Here is a 25,572-nt window from a genome sequence, read left to right as displayed (position 1 = left end):
TCTAATTATTAAAACATACCAAACATCCATTTAAGATTCATTCTCACAAGAGAAAATTTAAAATAGAGTCCAAATATTTATTAAAAATGAAAAGTTATAATTTCCTGTCATGTTCCATAGAAGATTTTTCTCATAAAAATCTAACCCTATCGTGCTTTCAGTTTACTGGCCTTGGTAACGTCGTCTCTCAAATCCCACTATATTTTGATGAAAGCGTGCCCCTTGTTCTTGCGAATAAGCCCCCATAATTATCTATAAATATATCCCAATGAGAATGTGATGTGCATCTTTAGAGACATTCCTACTATGAAGATGGAAAATTCAAATCGCTATAACTTCTTAAAAAGCAAATATTTTCGATTTGTAATCGCACTTTTTTATATAAATTTGCTTATACAATCAGAATATAATAAGTAAAATCCATGCGCAAAAAAAATATTTTTTTTTGTTGACCGGTGTTATATTTAATGTAATGCCTGGTAGTGCAAAAAAATAATGAGACATGTATAGCCTCCTTAAGAGCATTTGACGATTTGTAAGTACTAATTTAATTAGTCTAAACAAATAAAGATAATTTTGATTTTGATTTCGCCTTATCGTAATCTAATCATGGAATCATTTTCCTGAATAGATCCAAATAATTTAAGTCAGTTCATGTTCTAATGTTGGGATCCAATGAACTCAGTATTTTTTGTCAGACATCATAAATCTTTCTGGATTGAAAGAGACAAAATTAAATGTTTTATTTGGCCAAGTGGTCCTAGCCAATTCCATAAACCCCCATTTAAAATGGGGTTAGCGTCATTTCTAGTAAGTATTACTTCGGTAGAGGCACAGAATAATAACACTCTAGATTTTAGTGGGTTCTAGCCTTAAACTATGACTATAGCTCTTTTAGTGTGAGGAAAAATATAATTTCAGGCGCTTCTAAAGGCATATAAAGTTAGACTTAAAGTTCAGTAAGTATAAAATAAAACAAGCACGGAGTTGCCAAATTAAATATTATATCACAGTCCATCAATCACCAGAAGTTGCTCGTGAAGAAATCACTCTCATACTTGTTGGTGAAGGAGCAGCTTGATTCAGAGAAGTCCTTGAAAACAAACGACTGTCGGTGTTCGGCCAGTTCCGAGTACTTTGATAGTGCATCTTCCATTTGCTTCAAGACTTCGCCTTGTAGAGCATCTTTGCTTCGAGACAGTATCCATGTGAACACTGGAAAAAGACAATTGAAAATATTATAATTTAGTTAAAATATTTTTTCTTTATTGCCACTTTTTAAAAAATAAGACAAAAACAATTGAACAGTATTTAGTTAAAAAGACTTTTTTATTTTTCCAGTCTTTCGAATGACGACTGAAATGAGAAAAATGACGGTTTACTGAGTAATACTAAAATGGTTTGTAAGATTTCTATGTATTTTTTTATACCAACTATGGACAAAAGCTTATTCTTTTCAGTATAACGTGCGAAATTAGTTCAGCCCGTAAACATCCTACCTATGCACTATGTCTGAAATGCGTATACTCTTGTGTGGTGTTAGTGTGTTCTATCTATCTGCCAAGTCTCATAAAGACTACCACTGGGTAGAAAGAAACAATATTACAAGCACAAGCACGAGTACAATACTGGCCGCAACAGCGTATACACTTGAAAATTTCCCAGATGGAAGAGCAGTCGCCCGAAAAAATCCGAAAAAAGGTGGGTTTGATTCCCGCCTTAGGTATTTAGTTCGATTTTTTCAAGTTATTTATAATATTATTACAAGTAAATTCACCATAATGCGTCCTCTGCTTCTTCTTCAACGTCTTGCAGGTGTAGGCGATGGCGTAGTGGTCGTAGTCCGTCGACAGGATGAAGAACGGGAACTGCAGGACTTTGTCTGAAAATTGTCAAGATAAATAGGTATTATTTTTTTAATTAAGAGAGTTAAGTAAGGCAGGACCCCCACTAGGTGGACCGACGATTTGGTGAACGTCGTCGAAAGTGCTTGGATGCGGGCGGCGTCATTGGGGGAGGCCTCTCTTTGTCCTGCAGTGGAGGTGATTCGGCTGAAACGACGATGACGACGACTCAAAGTGGGCAATATGTTCGCAACACGTCTTTGTGATGACGCTTGGAATAAGGCTGAGTTGCAAATTTTTTAGCCACTTTGGGAGTTACGACAAACTATTTGAAGTAGAGTAGATCAGGTCGTTCCTATTCTTGCTGTGGATATCGTAAAAGGTGACTTTTTTATGGCAAAGTACAAAAATAATTCATATCAATAATTAACATTTTTCTTAGCGATAGAGTCGCTTCTCAAACAAAATTTTAAAATAAACAACTTGAAAAAATCGAACTGACTAAGGCGAGAATTGAATCCAATGTCTAAGTTGTAAGAGCAGTCGCCTGGCAAGCGAAAGGTCGTGGGTTCAATTCCCGCCTTAGGCAGTTCGATTTTTTCAAGTTGTTTATTTAAAAATATCAATAATTACTATACCTCCATCCTCATGGCTGACGATGAATTTGGCCTTATTGCCAGCGTCGAACGTCGGGTCCACTCTAGCGAAGTAGGACTTCTGGGTCCTATTGCCCTGGTCCACATTGACGTAGGTCTCCCTCAAGGTGTACCCCAGGTTGTCTTCTTGGAAGTCCAGGGTCGCACAGTCGTAGATCGATCGGCCGTCGCTGGCATAGCTGGCCACGTTGTACCACACCCCTGAAAACTGGAGAAGAAATATAAAATTAACGGGATTTAACCTACAGTTAATCTTTATACAGCTAATAAAAATATTGAATCCTTTTATAATTTTTCCCGTCACATTGAATCGCATTTGCAACGTTATTATGTCTATATTGATAAGCACAAAATTGTAGTTGTTACAATACGGCTATTATATAGGGTGTTTCTTGTAAGGTGTCAAGCCGAAGGCAGGTGATAGGTGAGGACTAGACCTATCGATTTCACCCCCATGTATGTTCTACGATTTTTCGTAGTTTAGAAGTTATCGTTAATTTTGTGATTTTTTCAAAATTCCTAGTGGCTTAATTTTTTTGAAATCTTTTTTTGGGTTGATGTTTCTCAGATTTCTATTTTTTGACAGATTCCCTATTAGTTGCAGATATTTGAAAAAAATAATCACCTTCCTATCTTTGATGCAAGATACAAAATTTTTGCTAGAAACATAAAAAATATGCTTTTAGCAGAACATTCTAAAATTTTCAACTGAAATATATGAGAAAAAAAAAGAATTTCCATAGGTCCAAAATAATTTTAAAAACTGCGCAGTTTTCTGAACTTTTATAATAACACAAAAAAACATGTACTTAATAGGCCATTATTTTCTGTAATCGCTCTACTAAAGTAGTAAGTCGGAGATTCCGTTACATGTTTTTGACTTTCTTAGGACTAACTAATGTTTGCAATCCACTAAGTGTACGTTCCGTAGAACACGTTTAGAGACAATAACTGAACAGAACATTTTTTATCCACAACGAGGAAGCTCTTGCCCTTCATCTGATCTGATGGAAAATTGGAAACTGCTGGATGAACAGCAAGCTTCACCCGGAATCCTAAACCACAGAGGAATTGGCTGTCCTAAATAAGTAGTCTTACCACTAGACCACAGTGGTTATTGTTACTTTACGATTAAATTTGATATACCTACCTATTAGAGTGTGAAAGGAAAGAGAAAGAGTTTGTGTGTGTGTGTGTGTGTGTGTGTGTGTCTGTGAGAGAGAGAGAGAGAGAGAGGAGAGAGAGAGAGAGAGAGAGAGAGCAAAAAAGGGTGTAATGATTTAATTTAAAGTAAATGTCCGTCGCTGACCTGAATGCACATTCGACAACGACGCAAAACAATTATTCGTATATTTACAAAAGCTTCTTGCATTCTAATAATGGTTTATCATCAAAATTTTCATATTCCCTTTTGTATACCACATGAAGAGCAAGAGCTTCCACGTTGTGGATAAAAAAAACTTTTCAGTTATTGTCTCTAAATGTGTTCTACATAACGTAAACTTAGGGGATTGCAAATATTACTAAGTCCTAAGAAAGTCAAAAACATGTAACGGAATCTCCGACTTACCACTTTAGTTGCAAAAATTTGGAATGACCTGCCACCACCGGTTCGCGCCGCATTGGATCTTACGCTACCGACCTTCCGCAAAAGATGTCGCAACTGGCTGCTTCAAGAGCAATCTCTGGCACTGGCTAATTATAAGTTCACATAGCAATTTGTAATTTTAGGAAATTGTAATTTTAAGTACCTATAAATTAATATTTATTTATTTACTTATGTATATCTTGGCTATGGCAGAATAACAGGGTTTGTGGGTCTCCTGCAATCACTGAGTCATAGACCTTTTTGTCTCTTATGATTTTTTGTATCTGTGAAAAACTGTAAATGAAACCAGTTTTGAGACAAATAAATACTTTCTATTCTATTCTATTCTTAGTGGAGCGATTACAGAAAATAATGGCCTATTAAGTACATGTTTTTTTGTGTTATTATGAAAGTTTAGAAAACTACGCAAATTTTAAAATTATTTTGGACCTGTGGAAATTCTTATTTTTTCTCATACATTTCAATTGAAAATTTTAGAATGTTCTGCTAAAAGCATATTTTTTATATTTCTAGCAAAAATTTTGTATCTTGCATCAAAGATAGGAAGGTGATTATTTTTTTCAAATATCTGCAACTAATAGAATCTGTCAACAAAAAGAAATCTGAGAAAAGTCAACGCAAAAAAAAGATTTCAAAAAAATTAAGCCACTAGGAATTTTGAAAAAATCACAAAATTAACGATAACTTCTAAACTACGAAAAATCGTAGAACATACATGGGGGTGAAATCGATAGGTCTAGTCCTCACCTATCACCTGCCTTCGGCTTGACACCTTACAAGAAACACCCTGTATGTGTCTCAAAGCACCGGTAAAACAATGAAACATTTATGAGAAACTTTGATAATTGTATGTCCAAACAGAAATGAAGAAATGTTTGATTTGAAAATATTGCTAATTCATACCAAATTAACACTTTTTCTATTAAATCTTTAAATCATACAGCAAAAACATTACAATGCGTCATGATGACTAATCTAGCAACTTGCTAAAAATTCAATGCCAAGAGCTATAAGCAGTTCAGTGTAAATTAGTGATAAAAGATTCACGATTGTTCGATGAACTTTGTATAATTATGTTTGGTATAAACATTGATATAGATTTACTTGCTAGAGTACCGAAAAGTAGAGTACCATACGAGTATCTTCAGAATAGCATAAATATACCTACAAACTAACCTTAGTATAGTCCAAATTCTCCTGCAGTTTTACATTCGGACATTCACCGGGCAGCGTAAACTCTGCCGCAGTCGCTGCGCCCGCGCAGAAAGCCAGCAAAAACACGAACATTATACAGTATAATATAAGTATAATTGTTTGGTTTTTTCCCGAATCATGTGTCCAGAACGAATGTGCGATATGAAGTGCGCTCGCGCATCCCACACGGTAATTATTCAATGTGATGACCCCCGACCGTAAAGGCGTTTTACATTGAAATTGACGCTAAATTGGTGTAGGGTTTCTTGTAATGGCTACTTCCTTTGAGTATTTTTAGTGGATGATATTTACGCAGTCCTTTTATAAGCTTACACTTTACTGCGTTCTTATTCTACCCAGATGGCACTTGTTTAGTCTGGAAACATTTTTAGGAAAACGTCTCTACCGACACTGAAAAAAATGTTTGGTTGCTGCTTACACAACAAAAGTGACCACCGAACTAGGTGTTAACTATAACCAAACGTCTAGCTCAGGGATCGGCAACCTTTTGAGGCGGAAGAGCCAAAAATTACTATTTGCAAAATTTCAAGTTTTTAAAGAGCCACAAATTTTTTTCTTTCCAGTAATAATAACCTCTATACTTTCATAAAGTTTGTTGATAAAAAAAGCAATCTATTTATTCATAGGAAAAATATATATTTATTCATATAACCTCGTTAATCGTTTCAGAACATTATTTTTTTGTAAAATAAATAGGTAATATTTGCGAATGGAACTAAAAAGCCGCAGCCTCACATCCAAAGACCCCAGGTTGTCGACCCCTGGTCTAGCTCACTACAGAATAATAATTTAAACAAATAATTATTATTTGTTTAAATTACACAACATTTTGTTCCTCATAACCAAAGTGTTTGGTGGTCACTTTTGTTGTGTAAGGAGTAACCAAACATTTTTTTCAGTGCGTCATGTTCGATTATGCTATGCCTGATGCCTATACATTAGATGTATATCGTACTGACCCTGTTACTCGTAAGTCTTCATTTTCAGCCCAGACTACAGATTTTACTGAACAACTTATGGTTACTTTATACTCGTATCCTAAAATATAATTTACAAAACGCAATATAACAATATTAATGGCAAAATTAACAATAAGATTATTATAATATTGTGGACGCCACTTTACAAAGTGTTGATATTGTTGACAATATTAGTTGGTTCTTAGAAAAAGTTATAGCAAATGAACTTATAACAATTTGTTTATGAACTTATCAGTCGTTACGTTAAATTGCTAAGAATATAGGCGATTCTAAGTAATTTGTAGAGGAAAAATCTTCATAATTAACAACTTTTCTAAGAAAAGCCGACTATCCATAATAAAGTGAACTGGTTCTATTTAATATTTATTATTGTTTCTTTGTGATAACCTAAGATCAAGTTAATGTAAATATGTGATGTTTATTATAAATATTACACACTGTTGTATTGAAGTGAACGGTTGTTCTTTAAAATATGATTAAATTAATAGTGTTTTTATTCTCTTTCTGCGGTGTCTATGGATATTTCACTCTTCCTGGGAAATGTCCAACCAATGTGGCTGCGAAAGACGACTTCAGGCTTGAAGATGTAAGTATTTATTTAGTTGAACTGAGCTGAAATTATTTATAAACTGATTATATTCAAGCGAATAATTATAAAGTCCGTGACTCTCACTCGGCATGGGGTACACAGAAAACCAGCGTCGTGGCCTTCGTCACCGTGGGTCACGGCATACGTTGTTTTATGCGACAAGGTGGCACTACTCAGTACACTTTATTTTCTAAATGTTTAGCATCTAAATCCGTTGCGTAGTTTTAAAGATCTAAGCATACATAGGGACAATATATAGTGATGTACAATTATTGTGATTTTCAGTTCTACGGGAAATGGTATCAAGCCTACTTCTACTCCAGCGATGGGCAGCGCAAGAACAACTGCTCCGTGATCGAACTGGGAATCGAACCATTTGACAGCTACAAGAGTGGAGCGTCACCAATCCACCTGAACCAGTCGCGAGTGGATAGGGGTCTATTCCATAGATATAGTATCGCAACAGTTCGCCCACCAGCATCGGGAAGTGTGTCTGGGTCTTTAGAATTGGAGTATACATTTAAGAATGCTCCAAGGAGATGTGAGTATAGTTCATTATTTGTTTGTTGCTATAAGGGCCCTCGAAATTGCTATAAGGCCCCCTATGTCCTTCTGATTAATTTCGTTGCGGGTCCAATGATAGTTTGACTTTCCCCGCCCGGGACAAACTTGACCTTCACTGGTTGGGTTTTTTTTGGCGGTCAAGCTGTAGATCCTGGCTACACAGAAGTTGCAGCAGTGGGAACGAGAGGTGGAAATTGTCTCGTATAAATAGGTAATTTAGTCCAGTCAATAAAGCATTATAGATGGAAAACTGTAGAACACAATTTCTGACTTCAGGACTTTATTTAGACTAGTTAGGAGGTGAACATAGCAAAAGTCCCCGCCCTTAGCCCTTGAGCCGGCGGGGAGAGGGGGGTTTAAAGGTGCCACTTTTCGGTTTTTCGCTTAATCCTCGGAAACTATGCGTCCTAGTGACATGACTACTTTGAACCAAAAAAAGCATATTTAATTTGCTACAGATGAGATAGACAAGTTTTTCTATAAATTGTATAGTTTTCGCGGCATCTACTCTAGAAGGTCTGTAATATTGGAAATTTTATTTTTGTCTTACATGTTCCCATCAGGAGAAAATCGACTAAATCAACATTAAGCAATCATTCTAGACATGCGGGAGCATGTTAAGCCTAGTTCCAGCGAGGGGACTACACCGTGCGTATATTTAGACAAATCACTTTGAGCCACTTTTGAGTCCTCATCACTCAAAAACTACTGTGCATTAACACTTCAAATTTGGCTCATGTGTTGAGACTTACAAGATATACATCAGTTTCAAATTTCATAAATCTGCCTCAAACGGTTCTTTAGATATTGACGTCCAAAAATCTACATGTCTGACCTATAGACCAAATTCTAACCACTTCCAGATGACCTCGAAGGTTCAAATTTGGCATCCAGAAAGGTAGTTATGTAAATACAAAGGAACAAATAAAAAACCAGTAAATTTTAACATTTCACATGTGATAGATAGATAGTAGTGCTCTAAATATCGATTTTTGAACGTCAATACCTAAATAACCGTTTGAGGTATATTTATGAAATTTGAAGCTGATGTACATCTTGCAAGTCTCAATACATGAGCCAAATTTGAAGTGTTAATGCACAGTAGTTTTTGAATGATGAGGAGTCAAAAGTGGCTCTAATTGGTTCGTCTAAATATACGCACGGTGCAGTCCCCTCCATGGAACTAGGCTTAACATGCTCCCGCATGTCTATAGTGTTTGCTCAATGTTGATTTAGTCGATTTTCTCCTGAAAGGAACATTTAAGACAACAATAAAATTTCCAATTTTACAGACCTTCTAGAGCAGATGCCGCAAAAACTATACAAGATATAGAAAAACTTGACGGTCTCACCTGTAGCAAATTGAATAAGCTTTTTTTGGTTCATAGTAGTCATGTCACTAGGACGCATAGTTTCCGAGGATTAAGCGAAAAACCGAAAATTGGTACCTTTAAACCCCCCTCTCCCCGCCGGCTCAAGGGCTAAGGGCGGGGACTTTTGCTATGTTCACCACCTAACTAGGCTAAATAAAGTCCCGAGGTCAGAAATTGTGTTCCACGGATTTCTCTCTACACCGTCGTTAAGGCATTCATTGACTGGACTAATTACTAGATCAGTAAACACTGGATCCTGTTTTTACTGGTCCAGTGTATTGACAAAACCGAATTCCAAATTCAAACGGATCGGTGTTTGACAGACTAAATTATTATTGCAGTGATGATAATCAACAATGAAATAGTGCTGAAATCGCTACGATAAGTGCTAATACTCCGACTCTGAATAACAATTGCTTGTTTTATTATTTCAGTAATGACAAGGAACTATAAATTGGAAATTCTAGCTACAAACTACAATTTCTACGCGACTGCCTACACTTGCCAGTACAGTCCTTTGATCGATAAACATTACAGTGAGTATAATGATTCATGCAAGATAATCTTCTATAATATAAAAATGAATCGCAAAATGTGTTGGTAAGCGCATAACTCAACAACGCCTGGACCAATTTTACCAATTCTTTTTAACCCTTACACGCTTATAACTAATCCAAGCTATAAAATTATTTTTTCTTTAGTTATATCTATTTATTTTAGTTTAATTTAACATAAAAGTAGCACAGAAAATGTAAGTGCTATGTATTACAGTGTTTTTCAGTAGGGGACACATATGTCCCTATATGCGTTAAGGTATACATTGCCTCATATATTGGAAATAAAATACTTCGACGCTTTTGTTGCAAAATAAATACAAACCAAACTAAAAATACAAATGAAATTTAATCAATAAGCATAATATTAATATTTATAATAAACAAATTAAAATAGATAGCGTCTTACCTTACGTATTTGTATGTTTGATCCTCATCTCATCATAGACATCTTTCTTGAAGTTAGTAGACCTACCTAATCTGACTGTTTGTTCCAAGAACAACTTTGAGTGTAGAGTCTCTAACCTTCAAAGGAGTGCTGTAACACGGATATTTGACATAATTTTTTCGTCTTGTCCTTATTTATTTTGAATCCCATTTATTGAGAGCCTCTATTGAGGCCATAGAGCATTGATTCTAGGTCTTCCAAAGTCTCAGCCGTGCCGTGACTACAATCGTTGAATCTTACTCGGGGGGACAACTTCCGAGAAGCTTCGCGACATCTTCTTATCAAAAATACCGCAGTGTCTCAAGACCATTGATAGAAAGTCTTTGACCAATGTGTGTTGGCAGTGATGGCGTACGGAACGGAGACGACGTGTTCCTTCACTATGGGCCTCATGAGAAGGCTCAAAGTCACCCAAAGTTTGATGAGGAGATCCGCAGGAGAGCCAAAGTAACAGACATAGCCCGCAGAATTGTCAAACTTTCGCGGCAGTGGGTAGGGCATAGCTCGCAGAAGTGAGGGCAGAAAATTTCTCAAGTGGCGCCCACGGATAGGAAGACGCAGTGTGGCAAGCCTCATGTTCCTGTGCTTCTCGTATACATTCATGTATACGAGCAGCACAGAAACGATCGTTGTGGAAGTCCTCAGGGGAGCAGAGTAGCAGTAGACGCCCTTTTATTCAGGAGGAAACCATCCTCATTGTCGCTATCTTCAGTCATCATGACTTCATGACTTCCAAAATTTCGACTTTCCTGAGCGATTTTTTTATGTCGATTTGAAGACAAATGGTTTACAAATAAATGTATGAATATTATAATAAAACATCGATATAAACATACAAACTATAACGACGCAAACAATATCCTTAGTAAGAACCAAGTTTCCCTTTACGCATATAGGGACACCCGTGTCCCAATTAGATTTTTACATAATATTCCTAACTCGTACGAAGATAAACGAAAATATGCGATGAAACGATAATTATACTTACCATTGAATGTAAAATTTGAAGAAACATAGTGGCAGAAAGCCGATAAGTAATAAAAAAACAATTTTAAATTTTGACGTCTAACGAATTTTTTTTTCACATGTTGTGCCAGTATTTTTTTATACATGTAATCGAGTTTTTTATTATTTCTAGCGCATAATCATAAAAGGTAATAATAAAATTTAAGAATATTAAACTACAAATGGTTTAACTTAACCAGTTTTACTGTAAATCGTGAAAACTATGTGGGGACAAATGTGTCCCATATGCGTGAAAGGGTTAAAATGTTCGTTGAAGTCCAAGGATGGTTTTACGGCGAGAAAACCCTAAAAACAACGCGGTTGAAGACGTGGGCGGAAAGCTAGTATGTAATACAATAATTAGGGTTAATCCTAATCTCCGAAGGGATTTTTTTTAATTTTAGTTCTTGTTAATAAATATGGAGTGACATGACGTGACATAGCAGAGCTGTCACGGCATCTGTAGTCCTGCCGCGAATATACTTTATCGACGTCAAAATGTATGGGAAAAATCGATAAAATGACGTGATAACCGCTTATCGCGGCGCACATCCTAGGCCTACTGCTGACATTTGACGTAACAAGAGCATCCTCAGTCCTCATCACTCCACTAATCCTCACCACTCCACTATCGCAGATTCATACTCAATTATGCGCTGTACCTATAGTTTGGGTTTTAATTAAATTCAATGATAGAAGCCATGATAGCCGATCAGTGAAGGGGTCGGACTGTACGACTCGTGATCCGTGCAACGCGGGTTCGGTCCCCGCCGCCATTCGACTATTGTGGTGAGCTCACTCAGTCTCGTGATACAAGCGTATTTAGCTTAGTACGAGGGGCTTACGGGACTATTAGTAATTTGTGCAATAACATCTTTAAAAAATGATGATTATCAAGTTATTTTTATTTTCAGTCTACGTTTGGATCCTATCACGGAAAACTTCTCTAAATGACGTCTCTAAGGAACTGGCCTTGAAGTCATTGAAAAACATCGGCATCAACGAAGAAAAGCTGGTAAAAGATGATCAGACCAAATGCAGCCCCAAGTACTACGAAGATACTCCGACTGAACCTACCACTTTTAGATATTCTATTCCCATATAATTTTATGGCACTGTGAACTTTCATGAATAAAATTATCTGACCTAGGTTTTGTTTTTTGTATCCATGCTTGGTTTCATGTTTTTGTGGAACTCGGGTATAATAATTATACATGAGCGAGTATTCATGTGATTGTGCAATGCAGAATTAAAAGATTAATTGTGTAAATCAAAAACATGAATAATGAAGTAAATAAAGTTCCAGTCTCAAAATATAAAGACTGGAATTTGACAATACACAGGTATACTCATTCCGGAGACTGTTAGTTCAATCCTTCCTTGTAAAATAGACACTCTACTTTGCATACTATGTCTTTAAATAAAAGTCAATACCTTGTCAACAAAAATTACAGTAAAATTATGTCAAAGGATTTCATGTGATAAGATAGCTCATGGAATAAATCTTACTGATTCACGCTTCACAGTCACAGTGTAACTTTCCCCCGGGACAAACTTGACCTTCACTGGTTGGGTTTTTATTGACGGTCAGGTTTTTATTGACGGACGGTTGGGTTTTTACAGATCCTGGCTACACAAGAGTTGCAGTGGTAGAAACGAGAGGTGGGAATAGTCCTGTTTTTTATTCACGCTTCAGTCTTTCTGTCACATTCATCATCAAGCAAAACCAGCAACGATTATAATAAAAACTATAATTTATTGAACCTAATAATCGCCAGCATCAGTCAAATTGACAGCATGCACGTGCGCTGTCCACTGACTCGCGCACTGATAAGGGTCATGGTACACCTTCTCCAAGTATCCAGGGCTGGTGTACGGGATGTCATTGAGGGTGGTTCTGGCAGCTTCCATGATCGCGGCAGGCAGGCTGGCTTCTCGGGAGAGGATCCAGGCAAGAGCTGAAATAATATTCATCATCATCATTCCAGCCATAGGACGTCCGCTGATTTCCATAATGGCCGGTTGGTAGCGGCCTGTATCCAGTGCCTTCCTGCTACCCAATCGGCTGTCGGTTCTGCGTACTATGTGCCCTGCCTATTGCCACTTCAGCGCGCTAATCCGTCGTGCTAATAATAAGAAATAATATTGGAAAAATGATATGAGACGCAGACGTGTTTCAGAAGAAGATTTGTCTACTATGAATGTAGTCTAGAGGAGACCTTCAGAAATTGAAAATGATCTAAAATTAATAAATTGTTCTTATAACAGTCTCATTACCTAGCCAAAACTAAGCAAAGCTCGTAGCATACTTAAGTAAGTAGCAACCGCAGCTGTATTTGTGTTTTTTTTTGTTTTTATGTGACAGGAGGCAAACGAGCAGACGGATCATCTGATGGTAAGTGATTACCGTCATAGATAAGTGGAAAGTGTGTACGCGAATTACTAGAATATTCATAATACTTACTATACTTGATATTCATGAGCTTGTTCACTTGACACCCGTACAGAATGGCATAGTTCGTGTAGTCCGTCGCTACCACTGATATGGGGATTCCCACTGGGTCTGTAACGTCAAAATAATAATTTTTCAAGCTTATACTAAAATCCAAATTATGTCATAATTTCTGGCTAATCGTATCAAGTCACACTCACAACATATTATTTGCTATAGGTATAGATAAAGCTTAGCCTCGTGAAAAGGTCTCTCATACTCGTAGAGTGCCTTTTGAGTACCTCCTAGGACCAAAAACCGTTTCAGTCTAACTAAAACAAAGACGAATATGATGGACGACTTAAAGACTTGCATTAACTCAAATACTTGATCACCTTACATGATGAATGCTTCTCTAATGTTATAAATGTGTCAACATTTATAAAAAAATCTGAATGTGACAAGGCGAATGTAACATGGCGCGTATTGAGGAAGTCTTTCATGCCCAGTATTGAACTATATGAGCTGACAATCTTTGGTTTTTGTCCAGCAAAGGACGTCTTCTGGTTAAAATGGACGACACATTTACTGCTTATCTGATACTTAAACTCACCAATATTATTCTTCTCAATCCTAAACACAGCCTGGTCTCCAGGATTGTAAGTGCTGTTCACGTGCAGTACATACTGGATGTCATCTCTGACATACACGTGCTCAATCTCGATCCGTCTGCCGCAGACTTGGATGCGTTTGTACGCGCAGTGCCCGTCGTTCTCAAACCAGGCTGGGAACCGCTCGATTACGTACCATGTTCCTAGGAACTGGAAAATAATAGCCAAGTTACATAAAAATAAGAAATATGAGGAATGAAAGTCAACTGTATCCTAAGACTCAGCTGTGGCCGGCGTCATAATGTTGGAAATCATAAATGAAGACAGTAATAAATTCTACAATAGTAAAAAGTAATTAATGGACGGACATTAGTCCAAAAATGTAGAGACAGGTATAGTTCTTGCAACTCACGAAGGCGAGTGAGCTTTGCTTGTGTGTGTACGTGTACATGCACATAACGATAGTGTAAGTCTGTCAAAACTGTAAAACAAGCCACCACACATGTAATTAAAAGCTTACTCGCCTTCGTGAATTGCAACAACTATACCTAATCTATTGCAGAAGGTTCTCGAATAGGACCCTAAATCTCAGCAAACGTAGTAGGTATAGGATGCCCCGATCAATGGACCTACGACCATCAGAAGAGAGCTAGCAGTAGTTAGATGAAAGAGCGAGAGATCGCAATTTGTGCCTAATGCTTATTGGGAGAAGGTTACTTCTGCCAGTGAAAGATCATAAGTTGAAATGATGAGTAACCAACTAATGTAACGCGAAGCATCAAGGTTCTTCAACTTTTTTATTCTGTGACCAAACCCACGACCAATCTGATGTTTGAAAAGTGTGAATGAGAAGAAAGATCTAGTAACATACCGTGCATTATCTGTAGAATTTTCTTATCGTATCGTAACTAAACTTATTATATGTAGTTAAATGGAACTGTTTCGGACATAAAACTTACCTTCTCCAAAGCAAAATACTCCACAGGATTCACTTCTGGACACGTCCCAAACTGCAACACTTGTGCTTGTCCACATTTTAGCACAATGAGAAGCACATAACAAAATAAAAACTTAAACATTCTGACGGGTTTACCAGATCTGATGCTGGGACGTTTGATTGTACTTATCTTAATCGTTATCACAGTGTTGTCGATAACTATAGGATATGTTTTGGACTGTTTGGCTTGCATAGTTACAGATGAGACATAATGAAGATACATGTTTGTTTATTCTCGCAGTACTTAAAACTAAGGAACTAAGTAGGTACCTGCACAAAATATTAAGATGACTCAACTTATGTTTTATTACTTATTTGAAAAGGTCGTCCTTGAATCCTAAATGAAAATTGTTGCCTCATAATAATTCGTACCGTTTAGTTGTAATTTGATTTCATAATCACACGTTTTCAGCAATCTTGAAGATATTGATGATTCTTTTAAATGCCATATTGTCATAAAACTCAATAAAATTTAAAGAAACAATCAAAGTCGCGAAACGTGCGTAATAAAATGTACAGCAGTAAATTGAATTATCACGTACAAATGTATCAGCAATCAGCCTTGAGCAATAAAGGCTTACATCATTTATAGGGCTTGGCTTTCACGTTATGAGAAGACCAGACGATCACGTGATCAAAAAGTGATTTCCATGGTCACAATAGCTTCCAAGAAAAACCTCGGACAGACAGACAGACGGACATAACGAAACTATACTATAGGCTTTGACCAACTACACTTTAGCTAAGCAAATTTATGTATTTGTAAGCGGTTTGTTTTCTGAATAAAACATAATAAAATAAAATAAGAGTTCATTGTCAGGACTACGGAACCCTAAAAAAGAGGGGAAGAATAAGACCCACCTGGACGACGAATGTCCAAAGGTATTTTGGACGATAAGAGGGTTTAGTTTCCCTAATGCTGTCCAACGGGGTTGGATTCCATGACGACGATAATTATAATGATTATGATGATATGAATTTTTCAAACTATTAACTTTTTAAAAAATAAAACCGACTTCAAATGCGTGAACACAAAAAAAAACTAAAAATTAAAAATATTGCGTATAAAAAAGTTCATCTCCAATTTTCCACCCTTGGGGATGTAATATTTTCTTCAAATTCGCATGAAACCACCCTTTTGATAATACCTATTCAACAAAAAAATAATCGTTCAAATTGATTTATAATCGGCGGAGATATTGCGTATAAAAAAGTTCATCCCCAATTTTCCACCCTTGGGGGTTGTTTTTTCTATTATTAAATTTAAATGGGACCACCCTTGAGGTATTACCTATACGCCGAAAAAAGATTTGTTCAAATCGGTTCATAATTGGCGGAGTTATCGCGTAACAAACATAGAAAAAAAAAACATACGGGTCGAATTGAGAACCTCCTCCTTTTGTGAAGTCGGTTGAAATTTTCGACATAATGACCTAAAATTATATTATAAAAACATTCCAATCGAAATGTCATCCTACTTCTTGTGGTGAGGAAGTTACTTGACTCTTTGTAATGGTTTGTATTTCTTTAGAATGAAAAAATATTTCCGATGATCAATGGTCTATTTGTATAAAATGTTTAGAATTAAAGTTAGAAGCTATTGTAATATTTTTTGTCAATGCACGGCTTGTTACCTTAATCACATTGTGAAATAAACGTTTCCGATATCGCAATAATATCAGAAAATGACGAATTTAGTACCGGATTTAGTGTTTTTTTTTTCATTAATTAAAATTAGATAAAATGTTATAGAAGGTACTTAGATAATACAATGAAATAAGATTGGGAAAGGTCAAGAAAAGAAAACCTTAGCCAAAAATCATAGAGGAATAATATTTGAACTGATTATAAAGGCAATACAGTTGAAAAATTACATTTGACTTGTAATTTTTTCTTGCAATCTATTTCTGCAGCTATTTTTACTAATCCAAATACCAATAGAATAAATCAGAATACCACATAGCTAGCTATAATTTGGAGATGAGTATATTATAGTTGGGCTTACATTAACTTAAAATGACTTAAAAACTAAAATTTAAAAATTACTATTTATAAAAACTATTTACAAAATAAAAAATACTTCACCCCCAGCGCCGCAGTCAGGAATGGTGCCCAAAAGGCTGGCAGCATTGCCACGTTGAATGGCCAGGCTAATTCTCTGACCAAAATAGCTGCCAGCATTTTGATCACCGGTCACCTCGGTGAGCCTCTTTTCCAGTTCCTTATAAAAGGAACGAGCGCTTGGACCCCATGGTCCCATAGTCTCAACCCCAAACGGCACAAATATATAACTCTCATTGAGAGCTGCATATTTGCGCCGCTTGGAGCACTCAGCCGAGGCCGCCGCCGCGCCTGCGGCAAGGGAGGTACCTCCTGTATGAGACGGAGCAAGCGTATCCGCGCATGTTGCGTCCCACACAAGAGGACGTCCCTGCTTCCAGGGAATGAGCGTCATGCCGTCAGGTCTCTTGCCGTCGTCACGGAATATGCCGTTAGGCTCTAAAACTGCTGGCACATTGACGGCGACAAGAGCTCTGCGGATGACGTCATTGATGCAGGCGTGTCGGGAGACTCGACCAGCGCTCATTTGGCATGAGAGGCCATGGTGTCCTAACTCACCGACGCGAGTACCGCAACGACAGCGATGGGGATGGTTTGTCTTGACGCCAAGTCTAAGGGAAATGGCAAGGGACAGTGTACTCCTGTCAAGCAGAGTCCCGATATTGGCCGAAGGAAGAGCATGTAGCCAATAACCGGACTCTGCCTGAAAGACCGCTAGTAGGCGAGCACGCTCTGCAGCATTTTCGGAGGAAGCCAATAGATCACTCTGAAAACGCAAACAGAGCGGCTCGTCCCACTGCCTCTGAGTATCTGGCGAAGTATCCGGCAGAAGTTAGTGCCTAACTAAGAGTTGATCCCACTGCCAATCTATTAAAATTTCCAATATCATCATGCCAGGTCTTGAAGGAAGACGCAATTTCCACAAAAAATGCAACAAAAACTGTTCTTATAAAACAAGGAAGCTGTAGCTCTGTCTCAGTGTTTGTCCGTCTTCTGTTACGGTTGACTGCGACAAGGTTCCAAGATGCTTCTCCGTGGTTTGGTGTTAGGTCTGTTGTTGTGCCAAGTGGATGCTGTTCTTCAAAACGTCACGTGCCCCGTAGTGACCCCTCGGGAATTGGATTGGAAAGCTGTGAGTGTTTTACCCTATTGTAGATAAGAGAGTTGGTATTAGAGTCTGTATGAAAGTACTAGTAATTATACCTTGTACCCAAGGTTGTTGCGGAGTTGAGTGTTTTGCTATGCGAAAATATTTTAGTTTGTTTAATATTAAATGGCCGATTCGTAATCCGGGAAACGTGGGTTCGAATCCCGCCGCCGCTCGACTATTGTGGCATATTTAGTTTAGTACGAGGAGCTAACTGGACTATTAGTAATTTGTGTAAAAACAAATTAATAGTAAGTAATCTTTAAAAAAATCAGCTAAATCTGCTTCCTAATATTAAATGCGTCTGAATAAAATTAACATTTTCCTGGTAATTAATAAGGCAGTATAATGTTAGTATAGGGTTCTTGAGTGAGTGTCCCATTTGTTGTGGAGTAAATTAAATTATTATTACTCACATGAAATTATCAAAATTTTCACGGTCCCCAGCTTGACGGGAAATGGTACATCGCAGCCATAGCCTCGGACCTCTCAATAGAAGCAGACTGCGCCATGCTGGTGTACAATCACATGAACTCTACCGATGTATCGGTCAGCTGGATTACAAACAACACTGTCACTTACTACAACGGATCCGTGGCCATCACTGTGGATCCGGATAGCAACAGCACTAGTATTGGAGACCTGCTTCAGGTCACATATACAGGTCAGTGCCAGTACTTGTACAAGGAACACAGCTATGTTTAGAAGCACCTGAATCTCTTGAGCGTATCAGTATTCTGTCAGCTGTATTTCTGTAATACTATTACCAACAACACTGTCACTTACTACAACGGATCCGTATCCATCACAGTCCGTATCACGGTGGACCCAGATAGCAACAGTACTCTGTAAGTACTGTAACAACTGTACAAGCGTTGGAAATCTGCTTCAGGTCACATATACAGGTCAGTGAGAGTACCTATTACAAAAAGACGTCGATCTGTAGGTGAATATCCACATGTACTTGAATAGCTGGATCGTCAGCTGGATTACCAAAGAACACTATCACTTACTAGAACGGATCCGTGGCCATCAATGTGGATCCAGATTGCAACAGCACTAGCATTGGAGACCTGCTTCAGGTCACATATACAGGTCAGTGAGTGTAGTACCTATTATCTATATATATAAAAATGAAACCCGTTTCGCGTTGTCACGGCATCACGTGTGAACGGCTGAACCGATTTCGATAATTCTTTTTTTTAAATGTTTGTGGAAGTCCAAGGATGGTTCTTACGGAAAAAAATATTAAGAAAATCTCTACGCTAAGGCGGTACGAAGTTCGCCGGGTCAGCTAGTTATGAATAATAAATTCCTTTATTGAAGTTACAAGTTTTATCATTACAGGGTAAACAGGGTTTGGTACAACTTCTTTTAAGTTTATAAAAACCTGTATTAGAAGTGTACCCTCTTCTCTGTGGTAATAATTACATAAAATAAAAACTTGTACATAACCAAAGAAATCACTTAATAATACTAACTAAACTAATAGTAACTTATTACAACAAGATAAGCAGCCAGTGTGTGAACGAGTGTGTGTGTGTGTGTGTGTGTGTGTGTGTGTGTGTGTGTGTGTGTGTGTGTGTGTGTGTGTGTGTGTGTGTGTGTGTGTGTGTGTGTGTGTGTGTGTGTGTGTGTGTGTGTGTGTGTGTGTGTGTGTGTGTGTGTGTGTGTGTGTGTGTGTGTGTGTGTGTGTGTGTGTGTGTGTGTGTGTGTGTGTGTGTGTGTGTGTGTGTGTGTGTGTGTGTGTGTGTGTGTGTGTGTGTGTGTGTGTGTGTGTGTGTGTGTGTGTGTGTGTGTGTGTGTGTGTGTGTGTGTGTGTGTGTGTGTGTGTGTGTGTGTGTGTGTGTGTGTGTGTGTGTGTGTGTGTGTGTGTGTGTGTGTGTGTGTGTGTGTGTGTGTGTGTGTGTGTGTGTGTGTGTGTGTGTGTGTGTGTGTGTGTGTGTGTGTGTGTGTGTGTGTGTGTGTGTGTGTGTGTGTGTGTGTGTGTGTGTGTGTGTGTGTGTGTGTGTGTGTGTGTGTGTGTGTGTGTGTGTGTGTGTGTGTGTGTGTGTGTGTGTGTGTGTGTGTGTGTGTGTGTGTGTGTGTGTGTGTGTGTGTGTGTGTGTGTGTGTGTGTGTGTGTGTGTGTGTGTGTGTGTGTGTGTGTGTGTGTGTGTGTGTGTGTGTGTGTGTGTGTGTGTGTGTGTGTGTGTGTGTGTGTGTGTGTGTGTGTGTGTGTGTGTGTGTGTGTGTGTGTGTGTGTGTGTGTGTGTGTGTGTGTGTTGGATTCCTGTTTCAAATTACACAGAGGTCAGTGTGATTATACAAGCAGACTACTACTGTTTGTACTCCAAGAATGGTGTTCGTTATCTGTCTAGATAGCCAAATACACCATCTCTCACCATAATGAGTCAATATGCTAATACATTTTAGCCTGAATTATCTTCTAGCTTGTTTAGATCTAACCAACTTAGATAAAATTATTCTAGAATCTAATATATGGGCTTGGATATATCACGCTTGTCGTGCACGATAAAGATTAAGGCATTATTATAATCAGTGATAGAACGATTAAAATCAGACCACTAACCAAGATGTTTACATTAAAAAATACTTTTCTAGTACGGATTATGTCTGCCGATAACAATTAAATCATTGATTAAAGGTAAAAGTTTCAATGCAAAACCCAAAAAAAACAATCCCAACTAATATTATAAATGCGAAAGTAACTCTGTCTGTCTGTCTGTCTGTCTGTCTGTCTGTTACGCTTTCCCGCTTAAACCTCGCAACCGATTTTGATGAAATTTGGCATAGAGATAGTTTGAGTCCCGGGAAAGAACATAGGATAGTTTTTATCCCGGTTTTTGAAACAGGGACGCGCGCGATAAAGTTTTTCTGTGACAGACAAAATTCCACGCGGGCGAAGCCGCGGGCGGAAAGCTAGTGCAAAGATAAAGGGATCAGAGCGTGATAGTTGATATTTCACAACATTCCTTAGCTCTTAGTCAGTAGGCCCTTCGTGATAGCTCTTATCACAACGAGCTACCTCATTGCCTTGTTTCTTTTAAATTATTCATTCAAAAAGTCAATACACTTTTTATGTGTTTTAAGATATTGGTTATTAGTCAGCATTTACAAGCAAGCTGTATTATGAGTTATGACGTGTACAGAAGTGCCCTGATGAAGGACCAACATACTAATAAAGAATTCGAATTGGAATTGGCAGTTAAAACAGAAACATTATACTGATCCTATGTACAACTGTACTGAATTGATTTTGAAAACAAATTTTTATTTTGTTTATAGGAATTGTAAAGAAAAACTGGTTTTGAAAAGTAAAAAAGAGCGAATCTGCAAATATAGTTCAGTCACTATAGAGGTGACAATCATGCGAAAATCACACGATTCGATCGTGATGATAGAAAGAAATTGGATGCATCAAGAGATCGAATTATGGAAAATCCTAAAATAATTCTTAATCCTAAAACTGTTTATTTCAGATCAGAAGTCCGAGAGCTACTCATTTCTGGACGTAGACTATGAGCATTACGCGGTTTTGTTCGCGTGCTACGACAACGAAGACGGAAACAGTAGTACTTGTGAGTATTCGATAGAGTTTAAACTAAATAATTAATGATACAATGGGACTAATCCGACTAATAAACTGGGTACAAAACCTTCATTGGTGGGGTAAAGATCTTTTTCGTTCCCATTATTGCATTTACTGGAAAATGAGGACAAACTTGATCTTCATTGGTTGGGTTTTTATTGGCGGTTAATCCTTCAAGCTCCGCGAATCTAGACACAATAGATAATCAATTGTTATGACATTAATTAATGCCGTCTGGGACTCAATCGGTTAAGCAGTAGATTCTAGAGGTAGGAATGGTCCCGTTATCCGTATCCCCTAGAAAATCAGGATCATCCCGGATTGGACCAAAAAAACTAAGTTTGTGTCAGCGAAAAGTGAAATTATCGTGAAAAGAAGTTACTCCATTTCTACAAAAAAAAAACATGCACTGCATTCCATTTCAATTCAACTGAATAATGTTACCAATAAATAAAATACCTCTACGGGACGACACGGCGGATTTTCATACTGCTTTTCAACCTGACCAAATTGTTATGGCATGAACTTTCTAGCAATAACTTTTTAGAAAGTTTAATCATTTGATACATAATATGCGTAGATTTCAACTTTGAATCTTACGTCAGCATATTCCTGGAACTAATCTTATCATTTGTAATATCTTGATAAATCATACTTTGATTAAGTTACAGAAAATTTCTCTTAGATGTTATCTCTGCAATTAGAAGTAGTGCAGACTAAGCTTATCACCGTTGTAGCATTTTATTTAATTTACTAGCGGCCGCCCGCGGCTTCGTACGCGGGGATCCCGTTTTACCCCTTCATCTATCCGGTTTTTCCTATTAGTTGAAAACTTTTTTTGCCCACAATGTGTAAGTCCTTGGCCTGCATCTCACCTGATAGAAAGTCATGATCAGGTATGCCAATGCGTAAAAAAGAGAATTACCTACTTACTTCTAAGGTAGGAAGTTACTGGATGAGATGCTAGTGTGGTCTAGTGGTTGTGCATTATGAAGTCAGTAGTAGCGAGTTTGATAACCACAAGGGGCAGAAGTTTGTGTGACGAGTATAAACTTTTGTAACATTTGATTCATGGATACCGGCAACTTATTACCGTATCTAGTATTTTAAATAAATGGTTATTTAATTTTGAATCGTATTTTTTTTAGTTGAATGGTTTAACAATGACAAGTTTATTTAGCGGCCGAGATATTTTGAGAACCACTTTTGAGATTTTCTAAAATAACCCGCATTATATACAGGGTGGAAACGTTCAGTGATCTCACTCGATTATTCCTAAACTATACAAGATATCGAAAATTGGTTACTGATCCTGAAAGTGCTTCACGAGCTCTATCAAACAGTATCAATAATTTTCGGATAGATCCAGTTTATCCTGTAACGTTTTCACCCTGTAGATTTTACAGCAGAGGTATTGTTATTAATTCAATTCGACGACTATCAAACTCTCTTTTGGCGCAAAAATAAGTTAAGTTTAGTTAATTTCTTCAATTAAATTTTAGCCTACAACAAACTCCTTTGTCTAAACTTCCTTGTTTCAAACAACAATTAACGTATTCCAATTAATGAGGTTCATAGACTTTATTTTCAATTGTTGTTTTTGTTTTCCCGTGATCAAGCAATTTGTTGCTTGGATGCGCGGGCGCGGTCGGCTGGAACGCTACATTGTGGCTTTTTAATTTGTTTTGTCTTTTTCTGAAGTTCAGTCTTCCAAAAGTATTTTTTTTGTCGGGGATCGTACGAGTAAGGCTGCGTTGGTTGTCCTTATTATGTTACCCTAATACCTACATAGGTTCCATATTATTTTAAGCATCCATTTTCATCCATTTCATATTATATCGGTTGGTGGATAATAATTATATATATATTTTTTCTATTTAAAAGTCGAATAGTAAAATTGGGCCACAGTATGCACACTGGCTAATTTCCGTTTTTCTTTCGTTCTCAACAAATTAATGGTAATCTTTGTGATGGAACGAGACGATATGACCGGAAATGGATATAACTGTAGGTACCTATTTACCTAACATGCCAAAAAAAGTATTTTTATTCTTACGTTATATCACATTTTCTTTGACTAAATTAATTAATTTAATATTTGCATGTCCGAAATGACTAATATTTGTGTCATATGTATCCATTTATATTATGTATCCATTTTCTATACCACCTTTAAAGTAAATAAATGATAATTTCGTTCCTAGCTCGCATAAATTTGGGACAACATATGGGCTGCTGCTGAGACGAAATGGCGGAAGACACTCAGTCACCTTTGTCAGCCTCTTTTTCAATCTAATACAGTAATTTATAGCTTACATGACACGTGATAAGTGCGAGCTAGGCAGGCAAAATCCACCAGTATCGTTTATACGATAATTATAGTAATAATACTGTAATTATCATACTGTTCCCCACGGGATTCGAAGTCGAACAGCCTCATATAGGGTTTCGATCACACGTCACTAACACAATGTCCTTTCCAGACGAAATATGGAAGTTGACCAGAACATCGCACCTGAAAGAGAGCGACGCTTCCAAGATTGACCAGGCCATAGCCAACTACAGTCTCGAAGATACCAGCTTCACCGTGTTCAATAACACAGAAGACACATGCAGCATAAGCAGAGGAAGCCATCTTGATCCATCTGTGTTGCTGACCTCGGCAGCTGCCTTCGCTTTATTCAAGAAATTATTTTAAAAGCTGACCCCACGGTATTCTTATTTATTTATTTATGACTCTTTTAAATCTATATTTACAAGCAAGGAAAGTACGGATGACAGCATATCAAACTAAACATAGTGGGCAATTTTGTATCAAAAATGCATATTCTAATGCTCTGTTGACTGTACAATTGTTCTATTTAAAACATAACAAAATTAACGAGCTATGTGGCATACAAAAAAGTAAATATTACGTCCTATAAACTAAACTAAATAGCCTGTTCGTTGCTACTTAACAGTTCATTTTTGATAGTACAAAAAACTTACCGAACAGCCTTATGAAACAGAAGATACTTCCACAAGTATTATTACCTATGTCCACTTGGATCCCATGTGTATTTGGTTTATGCTTGTATTTATACATAACTGTATATTTGATTTGACTAGTGTAGGAAGTAGGTACATAGCTGTAGGTATGGTAAACAATATTTATTATCAAAGACTTTTCGTTACCATTAAATAATTACCAAAGTAAAATGTGTTTAACTGTATTGCAAAACTCAACTTCGTAAGACAGCGCCATCTGTCAGATATGTCCGTAAATACTTGTTCTGACTGCTTTGTCTATATTTCAGTCAAAGGTTTTCATGTTTTAATAGTTCCTGAAAAAATATGTAGAGAGCGGTATTTAACAAAAAGTAGGAACATAAAAAATAATTATATCTACTCGTAGGAAGGGGGTCCATAAAGTTATTTTGTATGTAGGCAGGTAAGTATGTACCTAATAATTTTTTGATAGGAAATATGCCTTATAGGCCAGTAGAATAAAACACAAAAATTGATTAAATCGGAAATAATTCCTACAAAAGATTTTTTTTGCTTTAATGGCTTCATTGGTTGCCCATTAAGACTCTCCTAAGTTTTCGACTTCGACGGAGTTGTGCTTAAGTGGTGGGGGCCCCCGAAAGGGGCGTTTTTTCGGTTTTCCGGTTATACCGCGTAAAGGATTTACCCTATCGAAAAGTGGTCTTCATGACGGTTAAAGGGCACTTAATCCTGCATTGAATAAGACCAAATTCATATGTTTTGGACAAACCGTTCTCGCGCTAAAGTTCGGCAAAGTAGAAAATATACGTGTAATTAATGACCCTCTCCACGTCCAATGGCTTGTTACCCACATGCTTCCAAGCCTTGTAAAGGGTCGCCTTAACCAGTGTAACCCTAACAAGGTTCACG

General features: G+C 37.4%; 4 protein-coding genes across 4 annotated transcripts; 2 read left to right on the top strand and 2 right to left on the bottom strand.

The window, feature by feature from the left end:
• Positions 1-984: 984 nt before the first annotated feature.
• LOC114362783 (lopap) lies at positions 985-5,494 on the bottom strand. The gene is made up of 4 exons (XM_028318313.1): positions 5,286-5,494; positions 2,483-2,708; positions 1,778-1,882; positions 985-1,215 (listed from the first exon to the last, which is right to left on the bottom strand). The coding sequence occupies exons 1-4, from the start codon at positions 5,394-5,396 to the stop codon at positions 1,022-1,024; spliced, it is 636 nt and encodes a 211-aa protein (XP_028174114.1). The 5' UTR covers positions 5,397-5,494; the 3' UTR covers positions 985-1,021.
• A 1,239-nt stretch (positions 5,495-6,733) lies between these two features.
• On the top strand, positions 6,734-11,986 carry LOC114362787 (insecticyanin-A). The gene is made up of 4 exons (XM_028318317.1): positions 6,734-6,890; positions 7,179-7,434; positions 9,265-9,366; positions 11,752-11,986. The coding sequence occupies exons 1-4, from the start codon at positions 6,777-6,779 to the stop codon at positions 11,940-11,942; spliced, it is 663 nt and encodes a 220-aa protein (XP_028174118.1). The 5' UTR covers positions 6,734-6,776; the 3' UTR covers positions 11,943-11,986.
• Positions 11,987-12,573: 587 nt separating this feature from the next.
• Positions 12,574-15,675, bottom strand: LOC114362784 (lopap). Its single transcript, XM_028318314.1, has 4 exons — positions 14,839-15,675; positions 13,882-14,089; positions 13,302-13,400; positions 12,574-12,795 (listed from the first exon to the last, which is right to left on the bottom strand). The coding sequence occupies exons 1-4, from the start codon at positions 15,097-15,099 to the stop codon at positions 12,602-12,604; spliced, it is 762 nt and encodes a 253-aa protein (XP_028174115.1). The 5' UTR covers positions 15,100-15,675; the 3' UTR covers positions 12,574-12,601.
• Positions 15,676-17,877: 2,202 nt separating this feature from the next.
• On the top strand, positions 17,878-24,867 carry LOC114362785 (lopap). The gene is made up of 4 exons (XM_028318315.1): positions 17,878-18,069; positions 18,532-18,748; positions 21,566-21,664; positions 24,159-24,867. Exons 1-4 carry the CDS (start codon positions 17,962-17,964, stop codon positions 24,371-24,373), a joined length of 639 nt encoding a protein of 212 aa, XP_028174116.1. The 5' UTR covers positions 17,878-17,961; the 3' UTR covers positions 24,374-24,867.
• Positions 24,868-25,572: the final 705 nt, after the last annotated feature.

This window comes from Ostrinia furnacalis, unplaced genomic scaffold (assembly GCF_004193835.3).
Source record: "Ostrinia furnacalis isolate ACB-3 unplaced genomic scaffold, ASM419383v2 OfSCF6732, whole genome shotgun sequence".
Classification (NCBI taxonomy): domain Eukaryota; kingdom Metazoa; phylum Arthropoda; class Insecta; order Lepidoptera; family Crambidae; genus Ostrinia; species Ostrinia furnacalis.
The sequence above is the reverse complement of the archived record's forward strand: the minus strand, read 5'-3'. Positions and strand labels throughout refer to the sequence as shown.

Coding starts and splice junctions, on each gene's coding strand:
- LOC114362785 (XM_028318315.1), top strand. CDS start 17,962: ATGCTTCTCCGTGGTTTGGTGTTAGGTCTGTTGTTGTGCCAAGTGGAT. Junction 18,070..18,531: donor GGGAATTGGATTGGAAAGCT/GTGAGTGTTTTA, acceptor CACGGTCCCCAG/CTTGACGGGAAATGGTACAT. Junction 18,749..21,565: donor GCTTCAGGTCACATATACAG/GTCAGTGCCAGT, acceptor TGTTTATTTCAG/ATCAGAAGTCCGAGAGCTAC.
- LOC114362783 (XM_028318313.1), bottom strand. CDS start 5,396: ATGTTCGTGTTTTTGCTGGCTTTCTGCGCGGGCGCAGCGACTGCGGCA. Junction 1,883..2,482: donor CGTCAGCCATGAGGATGGAG/GTATAGTAATTA, acceptor GACAATTTTCAG/ACAAAGTCCTGCAGTTCCCG. Junction 1,216..1,777: donor GAAGCAGAGGACGCATTATG/GTGAATTTACTT, acceptor GTCTTTTTCCAG/TGTTCACATGGATACTGTCT.
- LOC114362787 (XM_028318317.1), top strand. CDS start 6,777: ATGATTAAATTAATAGTGTTTTTATTCTCTTTCTGCGGTGTCTATGGA. Junction 6,891..7,178: donor ACGACTTCAGGCTTGAAGAT/GTAAGTATTTAT, acceptor TGTGATTTTCAG/TTCTACGGGAAATGGTATCA. Junction 9,367..11,751: donor TTTGATCGATAAACATTACA/GTGAGTATAATG, acceptor TTTTATTTTCAG/TCTACGTTTGGATCCTATCA.
- LOC114362784 (XM_028318314.1), bottom strand. CDS start 15,099: ATGTATCTTCATTATGTCTCATCTGTAACTATGCAAGCCAAACAGTCC. Junction 13,401..13,881: donor GATTGAGAAGAATAATATTG/GTGAGTTTAAGT, acceptor TTGACGTTACAG/ACCCAGTGGGAATCCCCATA. Junction 12,796..13,301: donor GCTCATGAATATCAAGTATA/GTAAGTATTATG, acceptor ATATTATTTCAG/CTCTTGCCTGGATCCTCTCC.